Here is a 17,106-nt window from a genome sequence, read left to right as displayed (position 1 = left end):
CGAAATATTTTCTATACAACGGTTGTAAACGCAAATATATTTCTATGGAGTATTATAATTCGGTTGTACACTTGACCTTGGAAGCCGTGCAATGCGTACCCTTGAAAGGTAACTACTTCCTCCGTCCCTTTATTTTGGCCCCATTGTCATTTTTTGAGTTAAACTTTGAAAACTTTAATCATAAGTTACCGTTATTCTATAAAAAAAAATAATTAAGTTATGGGTGGTCTTGTTAGATTCGTCTCATTGTATATTTTATTAATATCACGTGTTTATAATTTTTATGTGTACAAAAATAATGATATAAACGTTTAAATGCGCGTCTTGAAGTCTGTACACAGTCAAATAAGACAAAAAAAAAAAAAGTAGAGAGGAAGTATTAACTATAACTTTAGATGCAAAACAATTCAAACTTTGAAAGGACTCTAAAGAAATCCTGTAGTATGGTAGGAACAGAAGAACAATATACAACTAGTTATTAAACGTATGTTTCAAATTTGTAGTACAAATCACCCTATATTATGAGCAAAGGAGATCCCCCACAACGTGGGTGATGTTACTGATGTAGTGATAGGAATATAATCTATGTAGTAATGTAGTATCATCTCTGATGCTGCAAGTGTAGTGTTTCAAAGACGGTTCTACATCCTAACTTTCATGCAGACATGATCTAACAACTACTTCATGAATCATGATCATGATCATATCTTATCTTATCTTTCTTGAATAATTCGTTTTTTGTACTTCATTATTTCATATAATGCACGTCTAACAATGCATCTATACATTATTATGTTACTTCACTTATTTTGTTTGTATTTTTTACTCGAACCAATTGACACTCCAACAAAGCTAAGATATGATAATTTTACATGATATTTCAAATCATATCTAAACATCCTTCAATAATGTTAAACCATGTATTTAAATAAAGCAAAGGTAGAGAGGGATAGAGTAGTATAGAGAAAATGATGGGCTTGGATTTTATTATGTAACAAGATTAGGACTTAAGTCTATTTATAATTATTCGTGTTTACGTATTCATATATATACCTAGTGAATATTTAAATCAAGTTGTAACATGAATGTCGAGTGGCTCATCTCCAAGCTAGGACTCCAAACTATTTAATACAATGATTTTTTTTTTTCTTTCCTTTTTTAGAACATTTCTGTTAGTCAAATGATATAGAATTTCATCAAATAACAAAGAAATCACCAATCAATAAACAAAAACAAAAATAAATAAATAAAACGCACACACAAAGATATTAAGCAATGTCACCTTAGTTTTCCGTGTCGATGTAAAATGTTGGTGGCTACAAATTTATACTTGTAATTAGCTAGCTATTTGAACCAATAATTAGCAATGACATAGTCACTTTGCATATAAAGAATCAACTCCCTCCACGTGTCCTGCAAAGTATGTATATACCTACTTACCACATAAAAATTACAAATTAAAAATATATATGTATTATGAATATTGTGTTCAATTTTGAAATAATGTCTTCGTGTCCTAAAATCTAATCGAATCTATCTCTTAAATTTATACTCACATTCAATACGTATAGTATCTGAGTAACGTAGTGACTATATACATGATTGGAGTACTTAGCATTAAGTATATAATAAAGAATTATACGATTATTATTCAAATACGTAACAAGGACAGCAAGCAAACATGAAACATTCACCCTAGTTTTCCGTGTCAATGTTAAATCTTGGTGGCTAAAATACTATAATTAGCAAATCAAGTTACATACAAGGACCAATAATTAGCAATGACATAGTCACTTAACAAAGAATCAAAACCCTCCACGTGTCCTACAACAAATTGTTATACAACGCCATGTGCCCGATACGTAGTTGATACGTATATAGATTTTAATATGTTTTTCTTTTTTTATTGTTTAAAAAAATTGTAATAAATGAGAAAAGGAGGGGTGGAATTACTCTATACAGACTGTAAACTCTCACATGAAATTGCTCTATTCTTGCCACGAATTTGCAAGCCATGCAAAAATGCCCATTTCGTTTGCCATGTGTTGCTTAGTCATTGGGTAAGATTAACCTTTTTCTTTGATTTTTTCAAAAAAAATATGAAATAAATGGTAAGAGTTTACTATAAAAAGAAAGAGAGGTGGGGTGTTGAATAGTAGTAGTCATAAAACATACATCATCAAACTTAAGAAGCTCTCATACGTTTTATAGTAGCACATATAAACAAGAACAAGTTGATAGTAACTAACTAACTAATATGGCAACAATGGAGTGGTCTCCTCAACATGCAATGAAAGCTTTCTTGCAAACTCTTCATTTGGTAAGTATTCACTTTTATCTCTATCTCTAATATTCGTGTTGGATTTTTGACATTATGTTTGTTAGTATAGTATACAGATTGACTATACACTCTACTTTGCACTAAATATATATATCATGATATATTTTTTTCAATAAATAATTGAGTCTGACACTTGAATATGTTTACATACCAGTGTTCGACATGATTAGTTCCATGATGATCTTAAGGTTGAATTCATAATTCAAGCTAATCCGCCTTATAATATATATAAATCATGGTATATTTCTGTAAAATAGCCGAGTCTGACACTTGGTTGTCATATTATTAATGAAGTTTGTTCATTTTTACTCATGGGTTCTTTTTGTGTATATTTTTCAGTGTAAGGAGAATAACATACATAACGAAGAAGAAAGGTATGGAATAGATGGAAGCAAAGTAATCGAACCACAAGGAACAGAATTACTATCAGCTTTAGCAGCAGGAAACAAAGCAAGAATAATACTAGACATAACGTCCCACCAAAAAGGCGTGACACCCTTAACTCTTGCACTAGCTGTTGCTGCTAAACAAACCGAGGGCAAACTCATATGCATTCGACCCACTCTTCAATCCCTCTTCGGATTAGATCATTACATAGATCGCGACCACGACAACTGTGATGCTAGTGGTGTGACTGAATTACGAGTTGGTGATCCATGTGAACTAATAAATGACATTCGAAACGTTGATTTTGCTGTCATTGACTGCACCGGTTTCGACTCGAGTCGCCTGAGATCATTATCCGAGAAGTTACATCTGAATCCAAGAGGAGCTATAATTGTTGCTAACAATATAACACGTAGAGAACAAGGTGTTGTGCTAATTGATCAGTTGTTAAAGGGTAAAAGAGGAGTTGAATCTTCTGTTAGAACTTTACCTTTGAGTTCTTCTACAGGATTTCAACTCATCATTAAAATAAAATCTAAGTGTCAGAGGAGGAAGCATAATAGATTTTTTGTTACATTTGATGATTGAATAATCATCATCTTATGTTTTTTTATTTTCATTTCTGTTGTTTCATTTTCTGAGTGATGTTATGTACACAATATAATACTTATACATTGGATAAAGACAATTATAATAACTATGCTCCCTTTGTTTTTTGTTAGTGCAGTGAATAACCAAACTTGTTTGGTAATTACTGTATTAATTTTCCATTATTCATGTATCAGAAAGGAGAGCTAGGTTAAATTACTGTATAATTTTATGTACACTTTTTTTTTCCCAAGTGTTTATACTTGCTATAATATCGACTGTTTTTTCGATCTTTTTTCTATTTTCTTCTTCTTTTTTATTTTATTTTATTTTATTTATTATTTTTTACAAGTATTATACAGAGTACTTTTTGGGGACTTTTCTGCTGCCACTACAAGTTAACTAAATATTACGGTCCCTTCTCCCTATTCTTCTTCAAAAAATAAAAAAAAATAATATGGTTCCTACTCAAACTGTCCAACACATTACTATTTTTTTTTTCTATTGAAAAAACTTAATTACTCCACTTTTTTTTTAAAAAAAAAAAATCAATTCATTAAAAAGTCATATGATATCTACAAATGAAATCTAAATTAACAAATACATAAAAAAGAATTAAACAAAGGTTTCTTCATCAAAACTATAATCGTTAAATAGATAATATTATAACTCTCTTATCAAAACTACAATCGTTAAATAGTCATATACCACAAATGATAGGTAAAAATAAATATATTAAGTGAAAGATTAAAAAACAAACTCACTCAATTCAATTGTGTAGCCCAAAAAAAAAAAAAAAAAAAAAAAAAAAAAAACATATACGAATATTTACTAAAAACGAAAGTATTAAACACTTATTTCAGTTTTAGCATGAAGAAAAAAGATTCTTAGGTTTACATTTTATAGATTGGTTCTATTCACACTACATTTCTAAAGCCGTAACCCCAAAAAGATGGGGTATCTTAGTTTACATGTATGTACAACAACATTAAAGCTTTAAAATTAAGAGATAAGTTCAATCAACAGCTATATATTATCGACTAGTAAGTGTTATATATGTAACCATTTTGACTTTTGAGTCATCCGTCTACACACAAAGCACACTCTTGTAAGTTGTAAGTCCAATAAGCACATCCAAAGTATGCACGAGGCACAACCATACATTTAATTGAAGTTATGCATTTGCAAAATTTTGAAAAATCTTCCTTTGTTGCCCCATTCACCTGTCTCTTAGCAACATATTCTCTAGCATAAATTTCGAAGAAAAAAAAAAATCGTAGATGATTAGTGCTAAATAATTAAATGTGAAAAATAATAAGTACGTGGAATTGAAAAAACCTCAAAAAAGGTTTTTTTTTTTTTTTAAATTTTTTTTTTTATAAACCCTAATAAATTATAGACGCTACAAAAATCTTCGTTGTGACAATTTATTATAGGCATAGTAAACCTATGATAAAAATTATTTATATCTTACCCGAGGAAAAAAAATCTTCAATACTTATAAGAAAATTTTGTTTATATGTAATCCTAACTAATAATATTCCGACTGTCATTTTCCATAATAATGATTTGCCATGTGTGATACATTGATCTTTCCCCAAGATGTTTGTTTTAGGTAGGGCTATCATTTTCTGACTTACGCGTTAGGAGTTGGTTAAATATTCAACTTGAAAACGAATTATTGGCCTATATCACCAATGGTGTGGTGGCTTTGGATGCACCATCGCCACCATGCATGTAGTAATCTCATTCAGGGTCTACTTTAATTTCTTTCTCTATTATTGATCGTTAATTGGCTATCATAATACCACGTACCGAAAACCCACGTGCATTATTAAAAAAGATGGAGATAAATTAATAAGAGCATAACCACTTTACCAATATCACATTATTCACATACCTCATATTATACTTGTATTTGTCCTGCAATTTATGTTTCTTATCATTCATTAATCAACTTTAAATATATATAAATCCAAACCCCACGTAAGTTTTGCCGTGTATGTGTAAGACATCTTTGATTATTAGTTTAATAACTTAGTTTTACATTGTATTTTTTTTCTTTACACCATTTTACATTGTATCACAATCTCGTAAATATATCAAATATAGACCAAATATATCAAATAATACCCGGCAGCCCTCTAAAGTTTAAGCATGAAGATCTCGAACTTCTAAAATGCATGTGACAAATGATATTCATCAATGGAGCATTACCCAATGCCTATGCTTTGTAAATGGCCGCCTTCCGCTAGTTGTATCTTTGTAGGCATGTATTAAGAAGAATATATTATACTCCGTATTTCCTTTTTTTTTAAAAGGATCATCTGTATATTCAAAAATTATAAATTTATAAGACAATTCTGACAAAAGTTTTTCCTTGATTATGCTCTATATTATGTTAAAAGAACTAAATCAAAGTGAATTATGTGAATAATATCTTGTACAGATAAAAGTCAAACATGAAACACTTTAACTAAACAGAGGGAGTATCATCTTTAAAGAATGTAATCACATAAGTCATATGCTTTTTATTTTACTTCATTTGTATATAATTTTTATTATAGTTTGACTGAATACAAAAACTTCTTAAGTTTATATTTATACAATTATACAAATAATACAACATATTGATATAACATATAAGCCTTAAACCTTAGAGGACGGGTGGACAAATCGATATTATCTACCATTAAGTTTGATGTAACCATTTTGAATCATCCACTGAAGGCTCCAATGATTGTTCACATTCTTGTAAGTCCAATAAGCCCATCCAAAGGTTGCGCGACCAAACACTTGCAGCTGTGCATTTGCAAATTTTTGATATTCCTCCTTTGTTCCATTCACTTTCCACTCAGCAACCCATTCTCCTGCATCAACATTAAAATAAAATATTCCTGGACATTAAGTGCCAAAGAAATTAATCAGGTAATTTATAAGCTTCAAATTAAATTTGTCACTAATAATTAATACATCAAATTAAAACACCAAAAAAAAATCCCTTAAAAAGGTATTTGTTTTATTTAAATACTAGTGCCCTAGATAAGGTTGGTTTTTGTAATAAAATGGTATTATTTGTAAGACATAAAAAATTCATTTGTTACAAATAATAAGAAACAGAGGTAATATGAGTTTAGGGATTGGAGAAAAAAAAAATTACATTTATACTTAGAAAAAAAAAAGTTTAATGTGAAAAGAGATAGAGTACGAGTAAGTTCTATGTGGTCCTAACCAATATCAAATCGCCATTTCACATCAATGTTGATTTGCCACGTGTGATACACTTTTGCCCAACAATTTCGCAAGGCTATCATATTTTAGCTCCTTGATAGAGGTTGGTTAAGTTTCTAAGTTAAGGTTAATGGCCATGTACTAATCCAATCAAGGGGCTACTTTCATTGTCTTAATATTGATTATCTTCTTTATTATTCCTAATTGTCCTATTATATTCTTAATTAGATTAGATGTATATGTTAAGAGGTTATAATTTCAGCATTCATGGTACAGGTAGCGTATGCAACCTAGTATAAGCTGGCGTTCCCTTGATTACTTACCAACAAATATTAGGGGGGCGTTGGAGGTGGTGACATAACCCAATTCCGAGGACCTGTTGTTGTAGATGAAGTCGAGGTTGTGTTTGACACTCATGCTGTTAACATCAAAAATGCTGTAGTAATGGACATCAATTACAGTTAACTGCAATGCACTAGCAAGGGGAAACAACTCCCTTGGATCCATAGGCTGCTTTAAGCGATTGTTCATCATAACATACGCGCTTGAAGAGTGCTTGCGCACTGCATCATATCCTGCCTTATAGTACTTTTTTAAGGTATCCACAGTCACTACAGGCGCTACAGGCTCATTGAGCAGCTCTACTGCTAGAAGGTTAGGGAATTTCGCGTATCTGCATTCAAATGACAGTATGCTTAGAACTTTCAGTATGAAATGTCAGCTACATATACAAGGTAGTGCTTAGTACCTGGATGTTAAAAAGTCGATAACAGCAACAGTCTGTTGTATATATATAGTATTATTGGATTTTCCCCAATTAATAGTTCCATCTCTAGTTCCACTGTGTTCATATCCATTTTGTGCCCCGGGTGCTGCGTGTAGGTCTATTATAACATGGACTCCGTATTTTCTACAGGTTAACAATATGCACTTGACAATATTAGTCCCTTATTTACAAATTATTTGATCAGGAGCAATTGAATAAAAAGGACAGTGAGTATAAATTTTAAAAATAAATAAAAAAAACGTACTGTGCCCAAGTGAAGGCGTTGTCCAAAGACTGCAACGATCCTCCCACGAAAGGCTTAGGAGGTGTCGGGTCACTGGCTATCCACCATCCTACAGGAATTCTAACAGCATTGAGTCCATTTTGAGAAATGAACCTGAAATCATCTTCTACTATAAAAGTGCTCCAATGTTCCTGATACAATGAACAAATTTATGCTCTGTGACAAAGTATCGACTTTCAAATTTTAAGCAAGAAATTTGAAATTAAGTATGTGCTGCTTACCCTCATAACCTGTGGAGCTTTTTCGGGGCCATAACCATTAGTGACCTGAAATTCACCTTGTAAGGTATCAACAATTTTCATCACGAAAACAGATGGGTTATCATCCCCCCAGCCACCATCCCCTGCATAATCTGCAGTGACCTGATCCTGTGTCTTTGCCTGCAGAAAAAAAAATAAAAAAATAAAAATTGAGAATTAATAATCACGCTTTAGCCACCAAATGTATACTGAAATTACTCGTAGAAAAACTTGCACATATGATTCTAGCAGGGGAAGTGAGGAGGACAGTAAGAGTTAAATTAAACCTGTAGAAATAGACCATTAGGAGCTTGTATTCGAACACGATTTTTGTCATCACACTTCCTGACAATCCGAAATATTTCAGAAGATTTTGGGGTATTGACTACTGCAACTACTGCAGGGCTGCCTCTGCTGGCTTGCACTCCTGCAAACTGATTGTTGGACACCCGGAAATTGAACGTGTTTTCGTTGATTCTCCATAGCTACACTCCAAAATTTTGTTAAATACATGAAAATTGTTGAACAGTTAAATTAAGCTAATGTTTAGATGGTGTAGCTCACCTTGAAGGTTTCCCAACCTGATGCAGAAGTTCTGTTAGCGACTAAGATGGTCCCTCCGCCGTTCTCAGCGCATACGTACTTGCCAATAGTCAATGATTTTAGCCGAATCTTTGTTCCATCCTGTAAAAAAATTAAATAGTACTACACAAATTCAGTGTCCTTAATATAGAAATAATATGCTTTTATGTTATATTAAAATTTTGGCGTAAAATGTTTACTCATTTGAATTGTACATATAGACACATTAGTAGAAAATGCAACGTCAATACTTAAAGTTACTCTACATGTGACCATGTACAAACTTAGTAAGTCAGTAGTCATATATATTAACATGACACGATACGATGTTACAAGAGTTAGTAGTAACACGTGACAACTAATCCCAGACAGAGATGAAATTTAGACGACAAGCAAGAGAGAAATACAAACCAGCAAGTCTTTGTTAGGAATGGCATCAAAAAGAGAGGGTTTAATCCATCATTCAGTAACAAGCCATCCTCCAAGATTAACTGCCTTAACTTGAAATTCCGGGTTTACGTGATGACGTCTGTGAGCCCTCCCGGCATGGCACCCTATAATCAAACTTCGTATAAAAACTCCCACTAACAATGAGCATAAGAAGGAGAATTTAGTGCCAACCTTCATTATATTTTGATGAATAATTGAAATTTTCTAGTCTATATATATAGTTGTTGTAAATGAGGGATTATGGGAAGGAACAAATAAAAAACTATACAAGTATATATTTGTAACCTTATTTTCTTACTATTTAATTAAAAACTCTAACTAGAATATTAATGACATTTTATGTAACATATCTTCCTCACCATTCCCTTACAAGTTTTCCAGCCTTTTAAAAAGGTTTAAAGTTATTACTACTCCGTATTGTATTGTATGTATTTTTATTTTATTTTATTTTTGATGAAAAAGTTATTACTAATATTAAACCTTGGTGAGCTTGTGAATAATCAAATTAAACGTTGGTCTAATTTTAAGATAAGTTATCTTGTCTATGAAATTGCACCCCAAAAAAAAAAAATTGTCAGTGACTTCCTTGTTTATTTATTAATTTTTTTTTTTTTTTTTTTTTTTGTGTTCTACCCGGTTCACCCTTTGGGTTAATCCGGATTCGAAGATCAGTTCTGGGTGGTTAGGTTTCAATCCCCTCCCAATTGTTGTTGCGAGGGATCGAAAGCGGTTTTCCCTACCAAGTGTAACCCCAATCACCACTACACCAACAATCAATTGGTATGTTTATTCATTTGTAAGATACAAAGTTTTAGGAGTAATTTTTATTGGATGATTAAGATGATTGGGAAATTATAAGATGAAGCTTCTTACCATTAATTAGCTCCAAAATTAAGTGTGCTAGTTTTTTTTGTTAATAAATGTGATTTGTTCTTTAAAAATAATTATTACATCTTTTTTAGTGAATATTATTGGTAGTTTTCTTATTGGGGTAGTTTAGGCATGTTGATTAGACATTTTTTGTGAAAACCAAGTCGTTTCTCATGAATAATAACGTGTCATTTATTACTGTCAAAACGGTTTGACAGTTTGGTTTCGGTTCGGTTTGAAATCGGGTCGGTTTGAAAGCGGTTCAAATGCCTTACGGGCCGGTTTATGTTCGATTTAAATAATTATTGGTTCGATTCAATTTCGTATATTCTTGAGCGGTTTAAATTCGGTTCCGGTTGTAAACGGTCTGGGTAGTAAACGGTTCGGTGCAGACGGGTTGCGGTTTGTTAACGGTTTAGTGTAAACGATTTTTATCCCGGTTCAAACGGTTTCGGGTTAGAAACGGTTCGGTTCTTTTTTGGTTCAGTTTTATTTTAGTTCGGCTTATTAACTGCTTCGGTTCGTTAACGGGTTCGGTTCTTCTACGATTTAACATTGTTCGGATCAGCTTTATTTCAGGTTTACTAAATTACGGTTCGGGTCTGTTTTTGATTTCAAAAAATCGGTTTTATATCATCGAGTTGTTTTGATTCGGGCAATTAAACGGTCGTGGTTTGAAATTTGATAGTACTTTCTTACTTTATGCTGGTTAACAAGATTTATATCAAGCCGAGACTTCATCACTTCATATTTAGGCATCATATTATATACAAATTCTCATTAAATTTTACAAATACATATCATGTTATGTTTCAAGTTTAGCCATACTGATCTTACTATCTAGTTTATTACGAAGTAGATTATAAAAGTTTAGTGTATTAATGTATTAATGTTTTACTATCAGATTATTATCTGCTTCGTATTTGATCATTTAATTAATAGTGTCATAATCATGATTTGATGAGTTATTGTGACATCGAAATTTGCAATTTGGTATTCGATACTAAATTAGTCAAAAAGACTGATAATTAAGACTCGTTTATCATTATATATTTGCATAAAGTTATGTATGAAGATATTACAAAGTAGTTTGATTTGTATAATGAAAGAAAACATTAATGATTAAGAAGGTAATATTGATTCTTTTAATCGATTATACATACACATAACATCTAACCATCTCATATTCTCATAGTTAAATATTTATTAGTATAAAGTTATGGATTAGTAACATGTGTGCATAATTAGATTTCATTTAAAATACCTTTTAACTTGGTTTTAATCTTTTCTTTATAGTAAGCGGTTTGTAAACGGTTCGATTTATAAGCGATTCGGTTCATAAACGGTTCGATTTATAATCAGTTCGGTATATAAAGGGTTCGGTGCAAACGGGTTGCAGTTTGTTAACGGTTCGGTGTAAACGGTTTTCATGCCAGTATAAACGGTTTCGAGTTAGAAACGGTTCGACTCATTTTCGGTTCGGTTTTCTTTCAGTTCGGTTCTTAAACGGTTTAATGTTACTCGGATCAGTTTGGTTTCGAGTTTACTAAATGCGGTTCGGGTCGATTTTCGGTTTAAAAAATCGGTTTTAATCGATTTAGTTCTCATTTGAGTCAGTTGGATTCGAGCAATTAAACGGTTCGGTTTAAAATTTGACCGTGATTCGTGTCATGCATGTTAATTTGACCAGCCAAACTAATGAGTTAATTAAAGGAACTCCGCGTTGCTCATGTACTAAATATACATGCAAGTTGGTCCGCTTGATGTTTAGTTGAGGCTGTTGACGCACAACCACTTTGAATCACATACTTCGTATTCATATACATAACAATTGTGTACATACTGTTGTCATTCATTTAATCAAATTTAATTAATATGTAAAGTGTATTACTACGTATTTGACGTGCAAGGCATAATTCTTGGTTTAATTTTCTTATAAAACCTCAAAATTCGTAGTCTCATTAATGGAAAATTTTATGGTAGTAACAAATATAAATTTAAAATAATGGTATTTTTTAGTTTAAAAAAAATGGTATTTTATAGAAAATAACACCACAGAAATCACACAAATTTGATTATAACACCACAAATTTTAAAACTTTTATTATAACACCACTAAAAAAATTCAAAAATTGGATTTCACCACCGCTTAATTTTGCCATCCAAAAAAACCGTTAGTGGACCCCACACTACACACGTGTCAATTATATAAAGTCTTAGGTTTACATTATTTTATACCAAAGTTGTAATCCCATAAAGTTAAGGTAACCAGTGATCTTCATATCTAGTACGGATGTGTACAACAACACCAAAGCCTTAAACTTAAAAGGATAGCCAAAGTCGGCTAATATACTAACTACTAGTTAGTGTGATATAACCATTTTGAATCATCCACTGAAGACTCCAATAGTTGTTCACATTCTTGTATGTCCAGTAAGCCCATCCAAAGGTTGCACGGCCATACACTTGAAGTTGTGCATTTGCAAAGTTTTGATAATCCTCCTTTGTTGCTCCTTTTACCTGCCACTCAGCAACCCATTCTCCTACATTTAAATGAAAAAAAAAAAAATCATCAAAAAAGATAATTATTAGTTTCAAATTTCGGAAAATGTATTAGGTGCTACATAACTGCATACCATGCCAATAATAAATTGGCATGTGTGATACGTACACGTATCTCAGCAATCTATATTGAGTTATATGTGAATAGAATCATCATAGTCCCTCCCCCTAATGTAACTATTACCCCCAAATGAGGGTATAAGTTCCTCTTTCTTCACCTCATACCACATTATCACTACATAATTTTCCTTACAATCACATCATCACTATCTCCTCCTTCCCTATTTTCACTTTCATTTTATTACCCTAGTAATGCATCTCCCTCGGTCCAAGCATGCTCTAATAAGTTGTCATGCATGTTGGTCCATCCAAATCAATAAGGAATCGGAAAGTGTGATACATCTTTCCTGAAGATTACCAATTCACCTTTCCTAAAGATAATTTAGGGTATCATTTTGAATGTTGGTAGATCGGGCTAAATTGATCTACAACATTGCAACTTATTATTGGCCTCTAATGATACCAGTACTCTTAGATACCACTATCAACTCTCATGTCACTTGTACTCATCAGGTAGCATACGGGTAAAGTATTTACCAACAAAAGTGAGGGGGCCATCGGAGGTTGTAATGTAACTCAAATCCGATGACATGTTGTTGATGTGGTCTATGTTCTGTTGGACACTCATGCTATCGAATATGCTGGAGAAGAGGTTGTAATAATGGACATCAATTACTGTTAACTGCAATCCACTAGCAAGGGGAAACAACTCCTTGGATCCATAGGTCCTAAGCGATTGGACATTATAACATACGCGCTTGAAGAGTACTTGCGCACTGTATCATATCCTTCCTGATAGTACTTCTTTAAAGTCTCCAAATTCACATCAGGCGCTCTGGGCTCGTTGAGTAGCTCAACTGCTAACAAGCTAGATTGTTTTGCATATCTGCATTCAAATGACATGTGTGCTTAATGCATTCAGTATATATAATAAGGTCAGAACATCTTGAAAGGCTTGGAAAAGTTTACTGATAGTTGAGAGGACTTTATCAGTAAACTTTTCCGAAAGTAAGTGATGATCTTGAAAGTACAAGATTACATTTACATTTACATATATATATACAAAGACGGTGTTTAGAAACATGTTTCCCTCTTCTTACTCGAATAAAAGTCTACAAAGGCTATATTAAAACAGGATTTAAATGACTCCATTGGAAAAAAGAAATTTTCCTGCGCAATTCTAGTGGAAATTAAAATTAAAGGATCTGAAGCTTCTATTTCTGATCAAGTACCTGGAAGCTAAGAAGTCGATAGCAGCGACACTCTGCTGTACAGTATCATCAGTTTTTCCCCATTCAATAGATCCATCTCTAGTTCCACTGTGTTCGTTCCCATTTTGTGACCCGGGTACTGCGTGCAGGTCTATTATAACCTGGATATCATATTTTCTGCAGGTTTAACATAAACACATAACAATATAAGTCCCTAATCAACAAATTATGAAGTTCTTGTAAATTTGTTATCAGCACGTACTAAAAAAAAGACGTACTCTGCCCAAGTGAAGGCATTGTCCAAGGCCTGCAATGATCCTCCCACGAAAGGCTTAGGGGGTGTCGGGTCACTGGCTATCCACCATCCTACAGGAATTCTAACAGCATTGAGTCCATTCTGAGAAATGAACTTGAAATCCTCCTCAACGATGAATGTGTTCCAGTGTTCCTGAGACAATGAACATGTGCATATTTTTGTCAGAATATTTTAAATTTAAACTAGAGAAGTTGGTCTATAAACCAAGATATTAAAAGTAGTATATATACTGCTTACCCTCATAACCTCCAGGGCTTTTTCCGGGCCATAACCATTAGTAACTTGGAATTCGCCGTGAAAGGTTCTTCCTATAGACATCACAAAAACGGATGGGTTATCATCTCCCCATCCACCATCCCTTTCATAATCTGCAGTGACCAGATCTTCTGTCTTTGCCTGCAAGATCGGGTTAATTCAATTCTCAACAAAGTAACAAACTACAAATTAAAATTTTGTGAATTTACTCGTAGTAAAAGTGTAATTCTAGCCAAAACTAAGAGTTAAACCTGCAGAAAAAGACCACTTGGAGCTTGAATTCGAATATGGTTTTGGTCATCAGAATTTCTGACAATCTTAAATGTTTCAGAATCTCCAGGGGTGCTAGCCTCTGTAACCACTGATGGGTTGTCTCCACCGGCCTGCACTCCTGCAAACTGATTGTTGAACACCCGGAAATTGAATGTGTTTTCGTCGATTCTCCATAACTACATACAAAAACTTTGTCACAGCTTACAACGGTACCATAGAAAAATGTCTGATCATCACATTAAGATCGAGTTTGCAACAAATTAACTAAGATAGTGTTTAGATGGTAGTGAAGCTTTACCTTGAAGGTTTCCCAAGCAGAAGCAGAAGTTCTATTAGCAACTAAGATGCTCCCTCCACCATTCTCAGCGCATACATACTTTCCATTTGTCACTGATTTTAGCTGAATTTGTGTTCCATCCTGTACAATTTTTAGTACTTAACAATTTAATTAATTGTCTTAAATAAGGAAATGATATGCTTCTATTTAATAAATAACTTGACATAAAAATTAAAAAAAAACTCTATTTCTCACCAAAATTAAATACCTTTATTATCTCTATTATATAAGCTAAGGGGGAGGTTGTGATATCCCCTGAAGAGACTTTAGTACTCCTCTTGGCTTATACTAGGGTTAAAAAAATAAAAAAATCTATATTTTTAATTGCATTTAACTGATCAATTCAAAAGCAATCACATCACCAATTATTAATCAAATATGTATTTAATTTGTTCAATCAATGTCATGATCTAATATATCATCAGAACATTTTGGCCCTTAAGCACTAAAATGACCCTAAAATCTTATCGGAACATTTTCCATCCCGTAAAACGAGAAAAAATGACCATTAACGGAAACCGTGAAGTGGTAATAAAAGCTATTCTTTTAGAATTTGATATGTAGTGAAATAAAAATAAATTTTAGATTTGTACCAAAAATCAAAGTAGGGTCTTTTGGTGGTACCAAAATTCAAATTATTCCAAAATCAATGATTGATATTTATTAACACAGTACAATTTGAGAAAGGTAACTATTTAGTTGATTAATATTAAAAAAAAAATTATGCTATGTAATAAATACTATATTATCAAACCTTGAAATTACGAAATACTTTTAGATAATAAAATAATTTTGAAGATTTTTACAACCACTCAACCACAAATTATATAAGCCAACTTTAAAAATTACTCATTTATTAAAATTTCTTGGTTAATGTGTTTTTTTTTTTTTTGAAGCAATCTTGGTTAATGTGTTTAATTACAAAACAATCTTAATACTAACCATTATAATTAGTTTATATTGAAAAAAAAAATACCAAAAAAAAAAAAAACTATAGTATAGATTGTCAACCACTGTCCACTATCTACATACTCCGTATAATTTAATACTTTTGCATCAAAAACATATTCCCTCCATTTTGTAATTATTGTAACATTTTAAATATTTTTATTTATTTTTTGCACTATTCATATGTTAAATATATTTTTTTAACCAATATATAAAAACATATGTTGCCTTACAAACTATTTTTAGATTAGTATCTTTATATTTTTTTCATCATATTAACCTTTTATACTTTTTAATAATACTCCCCCATGCCTAAATATAGTTTCTATTTGACTTATTTGGGTCAAACTATGAAAACTTTGACCATAAATTCCTGTTAATTTATAAAAGATTATATGTTCATGTGGGATCTTGTTAGATTCGTCACATTGCATATTTCATTAATATCAAGTTTTTATAATTTTTATGCGTATGAATAAAGATATAGACATTTTAACATACCTCTTGGAGATCATGAAAAGTCAAAAGGGAACTATATTTAGGGATGAAGGGAGTATATAATTACAAACATTAATGGTCAAAGTTGTGCATTGGTATGTATATCGATAAATTGTTGCGATTATTTATACATAATTATAAATATTAATGGTCAAAGTTATGAATTGGCATGTGTATCGATAAATTGTTGTGATTATTATAAAATGGAGGGAGTATAATTCATTGGGTATAATTTGATCAATTATTTGTATGTTAGAATACATAAAGGAGACCATTAATGAGTACAAATTTGATTGACAAAATTTTCAATTTTATTTTGGTAAGGAGAAAAACTCTGACCATACCTCAACTCTCACGGTTTTTTGATCCGTTACTTACGGATCAGTCACTTTGAGAGTGAGGGGGGAATGATAAGGGATCCCCACCCTTAAAATGTCTCTAGTGGGGATTGAAGCCCCAACCTTAAGGTTGGAAGATGCAATCCTTAGCACTAGACTAAGCTTAGCTTGGTATTGACAAATTTTCAATTAGCCATAATAATTCTACAACACTTTATGCAATATAAAAATTAGTAGTATTTATAGACCTTGAAGAAAGTGAGGGATAGCTTAAGTGATAAGAGCTCCCCTCCAATTTCAAGAGATTTTGGGATCGATTCTCATTACCTAGACATCCTAAAATAGAATATATGGCTATGAGTATTAATCTCAACAAGATAAAAGATGGATAAAGATCAAGAGAGAAATACAAACCAGCAAGTCATTGTTAGGAATGCCATCAAAAAGAGAAGGTATGATCCATCCTTCAGTAACAAGCCATCCTCCAAGATTAACACTTTTAACAGCCTTCATTTTAGCGAATTCCTATTGTCAATCTTTGTATACAACA

At 32.1% G+C, this 17,106-nt stretch overlaps 2 protein-coding genes and 1 pseudogene across 3 annotated transcripts; 1 reads left to right on the top strand and 2 right to left on the bottom strand.

Annotated features, from left to right (window-relative positions):
• The first annotated feature begins 2,029 nt into the window (after positions 1-2,029).
• Positions 2,030-3,819, top strand: LOC110739131. 2 transcript variants are annotated; one of them, XM_021919587.1, is made up of 2 exons: positions 2,030-2,320; positions 2,681-3,816. In XM_021919587.1, the coding sequence occupies exons 1-2, from the start codon at positions 2,258-2,260 to the stop codon at positions 3,314-3,316; spliced, it is 699 nt and encodes a 232-aa protein (XP_021775279.1). In that variant the 5' UTR covers positions 2,030-2,257; the 3' UTR covers positions 3,317-3,816. The 2 variants fall into 2 exon arrangements, with proteins under 2 accessions (XP_021775279.1, XP_021775280.1); XM_021919588.1 differs by lacking the exon at positions 2,030-2,320 and adding an exon at positions 2,366-2,579 and having other exon boundaries at positions 2,681-3,819.
• A 2,031-nt stretch (positions 3,820-5,850) lies between these two features.
• Positions 5,851-9,172, bottom strand: LOC110739104 (annotated as a pseudogene).
• Positions 9,173-11,879: 2,707 nt separating this feature from the next.
• Positions 11,880-17,106, bottom strand: LOC110739129 (probable glucan 1,3-beta-glucosidase A). The gene is given in 9 exon segments (XM_021919585.1): positions 11,880-12,301; positions 12,918-13,094; positions 13,097-13,266; positions 13,613-13,768; positions 13,870-14,039; positions 14,145-14,303; positions 14,414-14,611; positions 14,734-14,853; positions 16,971-17,106. Coding segments are annotated over 9 exon segments (1,440 nt in total). The 5' UTR covers positions 17,070-17,106; the 3' UTR covers positions 11,880-12,110.

The sequence above is a fragment of the Chenopodium quinoa genome, unplaced genomic scaffold, assembly GCF_001683475.1.
Source record: "Chenopodium quinoa cultivar QQ74 unplaced genomic scaffold, ASM168347v1, whole genome shotgun sequence".
In the NCBI taxonomy this organism is placed as follows: Eukaryota; Viridiplantae; Streptophyta; class Magnoliopsida; order Caryophyllales; family Amaranthaceae; genus Chenopodium; species Chenopodium quinoa.
This window is presented reverse-complemented; position numbering and strand designations above follow the sequence as displayed.

Bases quoted from the DNA above. Each gene is read 5' to 3' on its own strand.
- LOC110739131 (XM_021919587.1), top strand. From the start codon at position 2,258: ATGGCAACAATGGAGTGGTCTCCTCAACATGCAATGAAAGCTTTCTTG. The intron at 2,321-2,680 runs GTAAGTATTCAC...TATATTTTTCAG, and splicing joins TCTTGCAAACTCTTCATTTG to TGTAAGGAGAATAACATACA.